This window comes from Anthonomus grandis, chromosome 17 (genome assembly GCF_022605725.1).
Source record: "Anthonomus grandis grandis chromosome 17, icAntGran1.3, whole genome shotgun sequence".
NCBI classification, from domain to species: Eukaryota; Metazoa; Arthropoda; class Insecta; order Coleoptera; family Curculionidae; genus Anthonomus; species Anthonomus grandis.
In genome coordinates this window covers 7262827-7274359 of record NC_065562.1, presented here as the reverse complement: position 1 = coordinate 7274359, position 11533 = coordinate 7262827, and the positions used below count along the sequence as shown (strand labels likewise).

At 32.5% G+C, this 11533-nt stretch overlaps 1 protein-coding gene across 3 annotated transcripts in view; it reads right to left on the bottom strand.

The window, feature by feature from the left end:
* Positions 1 to 562: 562 nt before the first annotated feature.
* Positions 563 to 11533, bottom strand: part of LOC126746629 (multidrug resistance-associated protein 1) — a 169699-nt gene continuing 158728 nt past the window's right edge. For all 3 annotated transcript variants that reach the window (XM_050454959.1, XM_050454958.1, XM_050454960.1), the window contains exons 21-22: positions 6681 to 6895; positions 563 to 1610 (exon numbers count right to left, since the gene is read on the bottom strand). In XM_050454959.1, the coding sequence (XP_050310916.1) occupies positions 1252 to 1610; positions 6681 to 6895 (574 nt within the window). In that variant the 3' untranslated portion in view covers positions 563 to 1251. The remainder of the gene's footprint in view (positions 1611 to 6680; positions 6896 to 11533) is intronic.

Below are 11533 nucleotides of genomic sequence, written 5' to 3'. Positions count from 1 at the left end.
TAGAAATAAATAACAAAGTATAATTGGTTGACAAATCTGTATATATGGGTCGTGAGATTAGAATAATCAGAAACAACCAAACCTACGAACTAAACAGACGAATAAGCCTGGGATGGGCGGCGCGGCGTGAGGAACTATGACGCGGTTAACGGAGGGTTAATCTTGGAAAATTTTGGTTCTTTAAATTATTCACACGCTAGATCTTTAATGCGTAACCGTTGTTTGCACGTAATTAAAAATAAGAGAACCGTTACTAGATAATTTTTTTTTTATATTAAGGTTATTTGTATATTTCAAAAACATGTATAAACAGTTGCTTCCCTTTTTTTCATGTGCACAAGATTCATTTATTTATTTGTGCGAACCAAAATTGATTTTTTTTTTAAGTTGGTTTATTTTTGGCCGATACTATATATTGACATAACAAGTGTCTATTAAATATTCAACGGTCAAATATTACTGAAAATATTAATTTTTGTGCAAAAAAGGTTAAACACAAGTTCATGGAATTGAAAAAGGGACTAAACAGTGACTTCTAATTTGACCTTTAGAATGACTCGAATTTAACGTCAACTTCGAATTTTTTCTTGGGAGCCTATATTTTTGACTATGGATTCTTCGGAATGCGTAGAAAATTTTATAGTAGGTGTATCTAAAACGTTTAAGAAACATTAACGTTATAAATAAATGAATTTTTTCCAAGGCTTCAACAGTATTGCGCCCAACGAAAGGTTAAACATTATTATAATTACCAAGGGACAAAGAAATTAAAGCTAATGGGACCACTAATAATGCAAGTAAATAATCTCAAATTGCCTTAAAAAAGCCCTCAATTGGTACAATAGAATTGGAAATATCAAACTACCAAAAATTCATTATTTGACATTATTTTTATATGAATTATTTTAGATAAAAAAAATTTTGATTTTTTTTTTAATCTGTAAATTAAGAGAAAAGGCACACTTGCCCTAAGAACATTGAGAAAAAAAATTACGAGACAAATAATTTACTTTTGAGATAGTACTGTTACGAGTTTAAAATAGTGTTAAATAATAAAAATCCCAAACTTTACACTATTAAAGCAGGTTTTTTGGCAAGATATATTTTAATTTTGAAACTTAAATAGTACGTAAACGACAAGATATTAACATATGATGTTCTAGGATTAAACATTTTACAGTTTAATACACAGCTCACCCGATAAAGTAAATGTGATATATAGAAACAAATACGTACAAAAATACTTGAACCCTATGCTAACCCTGCATCTTTACACATTCCATAAAATAAGCTGTCAGGCCTTGTAAGTAAATTCGAAGGAGTATCAAACTCCGCTATCTGGCCCTTATCTAGTACAATAACCCTATCCGAATCCATAATTGTATTCAAACGATGCGCGATCGTTAATACTGTGCAATCTTTGAATTCGGTTCTGATCGTTTGCTGGATTAAGTCGTCGGTTTCCAGATCGACGGCGGCGGTAGCTTCATCCAGGATTAGGACTTTTGTTTTTCGTAAAAGGGCTCTGGCTAAACAGACCAGTTGGCGTTGGCCCACCGATAAGTTCTGACCGCCCTCGTTTATTTCATAGTTTAGGTTGCTGCTTAAACCTGAAACAAAATCATATTTATAGTCACATAAGAAACATTTAAATAAATATGAAGTAATTTATCGTCTTACCGATTATAGGGCAATACGAGCCCTAACAACTATACAGGGTGTCCCGAAATTACATCGCAATATTTTACCAGCCGCATCTTTGTCTAAAAATAAGACAAAAAGTCCATATACAGTATGGTTCAAAAGTGCATCGTTTTTAAGTGACAGGGTGTTTTATGAATCATGTTAAAGATGGTTTTTTGTTAATATATCCGGAACGCCTAGTTGTAATCTTTTAAAATTTTCAACATTTACTATTGGTTTTATTAAAAACTGATATTGCAACCATTTTTGCCAAAATGTATACAGGGTCGTGTAAAATAAGTGGTCGGTAAAGTTTAAGTTGTGAAAACTTTTTTTCTAGCATCTCCGTGATAATTTTGGTATTAGAATTGAAAAGAGCAAACATTTTTACATAAAAAAGGTGCTCTTGACTAATTTCGATAGGAGCTTCCGTTTTCGAAAAAATTAGATGTAAATGTTTTGCAAAGAGAACGCGTAAGTTATTTTGGTAACAGTTAATAAAATTAAAAAGCATCTTAAAAATCCGTTGGGGATAAACATGACCTAAGACTATCACAAATACTTTATTTAAGATCAAAAATTGTTTTTCGAGTTCAATTGTTTTTTTTTTAATGTAATTGAATAGGTAAAAAAAGGAACAATTAATTTATTACGTAAAAAAAAAACATAAAAACACCAAACAAAAAAGCACAAATTACAACAAATGTTCAAAGTGGTTTCCATTTTGCTGAAGACATAATCTTGCCCTACGCGTTATTGCGCGAGTAGCCCTTAAAACAAAAAATGGATTTCTATTTATTTCATTAACAGACCAATTAATCCTTTGCAACAGTTGTTCACGGGTATTTATCTCCACGGCATATACCAACTCATTTAAATGTCCCCATAAATAATAATCTAACGATGTTAGATCTGGAGATCGAGGAGGCCAATTTATAGGACGGCACGGCACAGACACAGGCGCGCACAGGCGCTCCGTCTTATTGAAAAATCATGTTTTGGCGTAAGATAAGAGGAACTTCTTCCAGAAGCTCCACAAGATTATTTTCCACCATATGAAGATAATTATCCGAAGTTAGCCGATTGGGTAATTATATCGGACCAATAAGTTGGTCCCCGATTAATCCCTCCCACAAATTTACCGAAAACCTTCTTTGAAAATTACTACGCCTTATGGCTCTTGGATTTTGATCTGCCCAAAAATGCATATTATGCATGTTAAATGAACCATTTCGTGTGAAAGTGGCTTCGTCCGTCCATAAAATGGAAGGAATTAAGTTTGGATTATTAATTACCCATTGACAAAATTGGATCCTCAACGGAAAATCGTCTGGCTCTAAATCTTGGACCCGCTGATAATGAAACGGATGTAACCCTTGGGATCTTAGCATTCTTTCAATCTAATAAAAATTAAATTACTATCTTAACAATAAGTAATTTTTTTAATTACTTACTATAGAGCGAGGGATATGTGTGGTTCTTGACACATTTCTTATACTTGCCCCCGGAATTTTCTTCAAAAACATTTAAAACATTTTCTAAATTATAATCTTCTTGTGGTCTGCCTTGTCCACGAGCTCTTTGAAAACTTCCGTTATTGCATAAATTTCGGTGAGTGTTTATAAAAACTTGACGATCTGGAACATGTCTTAGGGGAAATCTTCGGCGATACTCACGGACAGCCGCTAAAGAACTGCCATTACACAAACCATAAACAAAATGCATGTCAACTCTTGATTTGTAAATCTATCCATAATTTTTGAAAAATGAATCACAAAAAAGAACTAATTTACTTTGCCAAAGCAAATTTAAAAAATGTGAAATGTCAACAACACATCAACAAGAGCACCTTTTTTATGTAAAGATGTTTGTTCTTTTCAATTCTAATACCAAAATTATCACGGAGTGCTAGAAAAAAAGTTTTAACAATTTAATCTTTACCGACCACTTACTTTACACGACCCTGTATACATTTTGGCAAAAATAGTTGCAATATCAGTTTTTAATAAAACCAATAGTAAATGTTGAAAATTTCAAAAGATTACAACTAGGCGTTCCGGATATATTAACAAAAAACCATCTTTAACATGATTCATAAAACACCCTGTTACTTAAAAAGGATGCACTTTTGAACCATACTGTATATGGACTTTTTGTCTTATTTTTAGACACCCTGTATATTGGAACAAGCAGTTATTTTGCGAATAAAATGCCAATTTACTAAAATTATTTAATTTTAATTTTTTTAAGTCGTAATTATGGAATTAATAAATTTTTTTTATGAAGTATGGATATGGAATCTTTTTGCCATTTAATATTTTATTTAATTTTTATTTAATTAATTGTTTGATTCCCACATAGCATGCGATATCTACTGTGTATACCTATAAAGTCCAGAAAGTGCAAAAAATATCGTGTATGTTCTATGTATAGGTTATACATTATACACATTGAGATAAACTTTATGTTTATATGTAATAAGTATAAATATTATATGTATACCGGGTGGTGTGTCACCCGGAACATAGGAAATCCCTTGTAAATTTTAAGGGGGTCAATTATTGGCTTCCCTGTACATTTTATAGAAAAAATGTAAGATAACTTTTTGAAGAGACCAATCTGGCAAACACTTTTGCAAAGTTTCAAAAAATTTTAATAAGCGAATCTTGAATTATTCTTTTAAATGTAAATGCAAAATTAGCAAATTTTCGGTTCAGGAAAAACCAAACGGGCACCAGTAAAATGAATATTGTCACTAACTTGAGGAAAAGTGTTAATAAATCAGTGACAGTCGATATTTGAAAACAAGTATGAATTATTCAATCGACGAAAAAATAGCCATAATTAAGTGGCATTATGCGGGAAACAATTTTAAAGCAGTATCTGAAATGTTTTCAGTTTATTTCCCCACCAAGCCCATTCCGTCCATTCGAACTATTAAACGTATTGTCAATAAGTTCGAGTCCAAAGGTACCGTAATAAATAATTGTAAATGTTCAATTCAGGATATCGGAAATAGAGCCGAAGAAAGAGAGAACAGAGATCTTAATATTCTACTGAGTGTGGAGGAAAACAAAATGGTTAGTACGAGAGTTCTTGGGCAAGAGGTAAATAAACATCATACAACGGTATTGCGCACTTTAAAAAAACACAAATATTATTCGTATAAATTCGAAAAACATCAAGGGCTGCAGGAAGGAGATAAAGAGCGAAGAATGGCATTTTGTTTTGAAATGATGGAAAGAGCAAATACTCATAAAATTTTTAAGAAATATTTGTTTTACCGATAAATGTACATTTACGCTCAACAATGAACCAAATGTACAGAATTGCCGGTATTGGAGCCAAGAAAATGAACATCGCTTTGTTCATACTAGGACACAACATCCCCAAAAAACAAATGTTTTCGTGGGAATTATCGGACACCATATCATTGGACCCTTTTTTATGGACTATAACCTAACAGCTGAAACCTATTTGGACTTATTTCAAAATCAAATTGGCCCGCCTTGGAAGAAGCTGTTCAGGAAGATCAAATGATCTGATACCAAATGGATGGTTGCCCGGCCCATAATGTTCATAAACCAAACTTCAAAAGGTATGAAATAGATGAACTTTTTAATGCAAAAGGTCATGGCGTACTACGGTTACCTCCATGTCACCCAGATCTCAACCCCATTGAGTTAGTTTGGGCCGAGTTAAAAGAATATGTTGCCAAGAAGAATGTCAATTTTAATTTCAATGCGATCATTACATTTTGTGATGATTTCTTTAAAGAATTCTCTGCTGAGAAATGGAAATCTCGGTGTTTACGAGCTGAGCTGTTTGAAAAAGAATTCATTTCAAAGGAACCAACAATAGATATGGCTATAGAAAATATGATAATCAACTTGCATAGTGACAATGAAACAGAAAGTGACTGACTGATATTGATGAGTCCGAGAATGAGTCAGATGTACAAAAGAGTGACTTATATGGAATAGAGGAATTAGACGAGGATGTTGGAGCACAAACTGTTGAAAGTCATAACATTACTGTTGAATAGATTTATTGTAAATATTATATTGCGTCTTGTTTACCATTTCTTAATTCTAAAATTTAATAAGTAGGATATGTATGTATATATAAAATAATAATTGTATATAAATATGTTTTCTATAAAAATTCTATTGCGTCTTATTTACAGTTAATAATAAAAGCAATAATACTGGATTTTAAAAATTAAAGATATAAAATAATAAATATTATACTTACGTTCATTCGTAATAACTTACTTTTTAATAATATTTCGATTCGTTTTATTCAGAAAAGTTACCTTTTATCGGTGCTAAGCCATGAATTAAGCAACTTTCACATGTAAAAAAAACTGTCGTGGTAATAATTTTAAAAATTCTGAGACCAAATTGTGCGAAAAAAAGCTAATATTAAAATGGAAAAAAAACAACAATTTCAACTTTATTACATTTTTTAAATCCAGCAAAAATTTTTTAGTAAAAAAACTAAATTAGTTATCATAATTAGATGTTAGATACCAACTTTTATTTACATTTTTAGTCCTGAAATGAAACGGCTGATAGTATAATAGTGGGACTTAATTTTTGGAACATCCTGTATACTGGTAAATATAATATTGGTTTTTAGTCAACTCTTTATAATATTATCTGACTAAATACATAAATAAGAAAAAGCCTAAAATACGCCGAATGTAAACGCAGTACATGTACCCCGATTTATTGATTTTTTCGTTTTTAATCTTTGTCTTTCACGGACTCTTTCGCTTCTTCGTTAGCGTCGTTCAGAGGCCAAGACAGTTTGGTTGACTAATACGTATTGTTCTGCGGGTGGCGTTTTGGTGCGACTTTGCAGAATTTACAAGTGGTAGTGAAAAATGCTTTAGGGTTTGATTTTTGTTATCGTATAAGCTATTAAAAAAAGATCATTATTTTTTTATACAAGAACCCCATTGTCAAGATTTAAATGGTGAATAAAATTCTTACCTTTAACAAACTGCTTTAAATGCGCCAACTCTAGAGATTTCCAGATTTCTTCGTCGGTATGTTTAGAGAAAGGATCCAGATTCATTCTGAGAGAACCTGAGAATAAGACTGCGTCTTGAGGAATAATGGTGAGGCGTGATCGTAAAGTGTGTAATCCTAGACTGGCTACATCGACGCCGTCGATATTGATTTGACCCTCAGCAGCTTCGATAATTCTATAATGATAATTTTGTTATTGTTATAAATATCCAATAGTTTCATTAAAAATAGTACTCTAAAATTATGAATATTTTGTTATTCTCTGCAAATACCAAATCAAATAAAACTATTTATTTGCTTATTACATTGCAGTAGCGATCACATTACACCACTCATATTGTTTGGGGAAAATTAACCAGACAGACCGACCTAAAAAGTTAATTTGTTAAAAGCCGTTTACGAACGTTAGTGTCGGCTCGAAGTCCAGTAATGACATTAAAGAATGTTGACGATAATCTACGAATACGGAATGGTATTCAGAAATCATTATATGAAATCACTCCCAGTGAATCTGGTTCTATACATCGAAAGAAGTTTGTATGTACAGACCTAACAAATAATTCTTTACGCTGGATACCGTGTATTAATTGGCCTTTTACAAGAGGTGCGTCTATAACTGACGAACGTCGAAGCATGCCAAATTCTTAGACCTAATCTATGAGCCATCACGGACAAACCAATGATTTCAAAGTGACTACTGATTTAGTAGAAAAAAGTATTCAAACTATAAAAAGCAAGGCATTTGGATCCGATAATTTAAATATTACTATTATTACGACTTGCTCTCCTCTGATTATTATTCCTCTTACTCATATTATAAATTGTTTTCTGGAGAAAAGCTATTTTCCGGAAAAGTGGAAGGAGGCCAATATTTGTCCCTTACCCAAAATAAAAAATCCCACGGAATTCAAGAATCTTCGTTCTATTTCTATACTTTCTGTTCATTCGAAAATTTTGGAAAAATATATGAAGCGCCAAATTTTTGCTTATTTAAATAGCAATAATCTCATCTCAGAATATCAGTCTGGGTTTCGTAAGGGCTGTACCTGTGTCACTGCGATATCTCAAGTTATAGACAATATATTCGGCTTTGGATAAAGATCAGGTAACTGTTTCAATTCCCTTAGATTTTACCAAAGCATTTGACATGGTGAATCATAAGATGCTCATATCTCTATTACCTTATCTAGGATTTTCTCAGTCGGCCTTAATACTTATGTCATCTTTTATTTCAAACCGCAAACAAAGAGTTCTGCTAAATGGGAAAATATCGGATTGACGTTATTTCTGGTGTACCACAAGGTAGTACTTTGGGTCCATTGCTATATACAATATACACATCGCAATTAACAAAAAAATTAAATAGATTCAAACATCACTGCTATGCAGATGATACTCAAATTTATTATTCATCTAAACCCAGTTATTCTCCTGAAGCTAACCTTAATATTAATATAGATCTTAATAATATCTTTGCTGAAACTCAAAATCTACCTTTAAAAATTAACCCAGCCAAATCTAAAGCTATTCTTTTTTGTAGTGACGCTCACCGGATTGACATTTTAAATAACTTTAGACTTAAAATGAATAACGATGTTATACAATTTCAAAATTCAGCCAATACCAATAATCTTGGGCTCCTAATAGATCATAAACTAAAATTTAGGGAGCATGCTACACTTAAACTTAAAATTGGATACTCTGCTTTAAAAACTATTCACTCGCAGAAGAATTACTTAAGTACTAATATTAAAAAAATGCTTTGTGAAGCAATGGTTTTGTCACCTTTCAATTTCTGCGAATACAAAAACTTTAGAATTTGTGCCTAAGACTTGTATTTGGCATAAGGAGAGTTTTTTTTATAAATTACTTAAGTGGAAGTCTCCATCATATTTGCATAGAAACCATAGATTCCGAACGGATGTACAAGCCTAAATATTAGAAGAAAAAATTTGCTTACTATTCCGGCGCACAATAAGGATTTTTTTTTGTTATTGGTAAATGGTAACATGCTCAATATTTAGTGGAATTTTGTAATATTTGTAATTTTGTAAAAGTCTTCTTCATCTACTTCAGCCTTTTATCGGTAATAAATGAAATATTCAACAAAAAAACGAAAATTTTTCAAAATCTCGCATTAAATTGTTAATCAGTCTCACGAATTCTGACTATGACAAGAAACCGTAATAAAGGTAAATAAACGCTCATTGACGCCACATACAATACTAGATCCCTATCAACAGAAGAAACAGTCATTGAGATAGAAACAGAAATGTCGAAAACCAAATGGGATGTAGCGCAAAGCAACGAAAAGAAAGCCTAAAGAAGCTAAAGACAGGTCATATGTTTCCTCAGCTTGGTAGTGAAATTGAAACAACAGGAGGTATTGGCTTTCTTGTACATAAAAAACACAAAAATAATCATATCAGTGAAAAGTGTCTCTACTAAAGTAGCTCTCCTAATCTTGAAGCTAAGCAAAGGTATACTTTCAAAATTGTGCAAGTAGATGACATCACATTAGCCCTAAATGACACAGTTTAACATAATATGTCGAGACTTCAACGCTAAGATTGGGAGAAGTACTGATTCTACAGAAATGTCACATTAGAGAAAATGTTGCTGCTAGAAAAGGACCTATTTCAAATGAAGAGCTTCTTGTACAAAAAGGATCATCGAAGGTGGACATGGCAGAGCTCCAATTGAAAAATCCAAAATATAACCAGTTTTCACTGGTCGCCACACCCACTACTTTTTCTCCCCTATAAAAATAAAACTTGGAAAGGGGGGATATCGTATGATGAAAAAGAAATAATGCAAACTCATCTGGACACATCAGCAGTATCTTCGAAAGCAATAGACCAAGATGTCAACATCTTAAATGATGAAAAAACAAAGAAAGCTAGAAAGTGCATTGCCAAAAGAAATCACATACAAATACAACTCCTCACATCACATACAAGTCCTCAAACACAAGCAATAAAGAATTAAAAGAAATAACCGAAAATACAAAGATTAAAAAATCCAACAAACGATTGAAAATAAAAGTCTCAAAGTTCTAAGAAAAAAATTAAACAATGACAAAAAAGAAATAATCAAATTAAAAGACCAAATGGTGACCACTAACAAGTTCTACACGAATGAGAAAAGCTGATTTTGACGAGCGACAAGGGGGACACGTTACGTTATCTCCAAACTTTTTACGGCAGTTCTGGAACATGCTCTCAAGAAGTTACACTGGGGCCAAGGAATCTGTATTGTGGGCGAAATTCGTTCCCACCTGCGTTTTGGCGACGACATAATTTTAATAACAGACAAATTCAACTTCAAACTACAAAACTTTTTTATTTGTCCTCAAGATACAGAGTTATGGTTACAAGACAATAATAATAAAAAAATATGACAAATAAGGACCACCTCGCGATTATATAACCGATCCACAAGACTCGTTTGAAAACAAGCTTGTGTGAAGTAGCCCTGCTGTCTATAATACTTTACAAGTAATATAGAGGTATAGTTCAAATATAAAATATTAGAACCAGGTTAACACATAAAATAAAATTAAATATAATTCTGACATATATAAGTGTAAGTTAGAAAGAAAACTTATATATCCTAAAGGTAAGAGGCGCGAAAGGGAGCAAGAAATACAGAAAAAAGTGTGCAAAAGGGAAGAAAAGAACACCAAGAATCAAGCAAAAACAAAGTAATGAAATGTTAATTTCAATTGTTAGTGGAAACTCAAAATATGCATAAGACAGGCGAACATTAACAACAACAAAAAATAAATATTCTAAAAAATAATTTAAATTATGAGGAGCTTTTTTAAACCACTAAAGCACATGCAATACAAATATATATTAACATGCTTAAAATAAATAAGTTTAAATTATCTCCTTTGCTCCTCCAGAAGACGCGATTTAATAAAGTCCTTGTAAAGATTAGGCGACATATTCAGGCGTTTTACATCATGTGGAAGACTATTCCACATCTGTATTGCAAAAAAAACACAAGCAGGCGATTCAACAGACCTTGAAAAGTGCCGACCCATAAGCCTGTTAAACCACCTCTACAAGTTATTCACAAGAATAATAGCAAATCGATTAGAAAGAAAATTGGACTTTTATCAACCTAGGGAACAGGCGGGTTTTGTGGCAAACTTTGGCACTAACGACCATCTTCACTGTATAAAAGACCTTATAGAAAAATCAATCGAAAACAACCGACTCCTGGTACTGGGCTTCGTCGACTTCCGCAAAGCATTCGATACGATCGAAAGAAACAATGTAATGAAAGCGTTGGATGAAAGCCACATAGACTATCGATATTCTAAGGTATATAAACTGATTAAAGATATATACAACTCGACAGAGAAATTAGACAAGAGGACATACGTTCAAGTAATTAGACTGGAGCACCAAAGGAATCTGTATTGAAGGCGATATGCTCTCCCACCTGCGCTTTGGCGACAAAATATTTTTTATAACAGACACCTTGCGAGAGATTAGAACTATGATTACTAAGTTAGATGCCGTTTGCAAAGTCGGTTTAAACGTCAACTTTAAAAAGACGCAATAATTCATGACAAACCTTCTTCTTCAAGTACCTATCTGTCGATGATTAGGACATATGTTGAGAATTATAACTTTTTTTGAAACAGCTCGAAGTCCATAGGTTCTTCTACTATGATGTTCTTCTGCCTGACCCACTTTTACCCAATACCTTTCCTTGTATTATGGTTTGCAGTAGAGAGTATTGATTTTTATTTCTCATCACGTCTCAGGTATTTTAGTTTTCTTTTTTAATTGGTGTACATG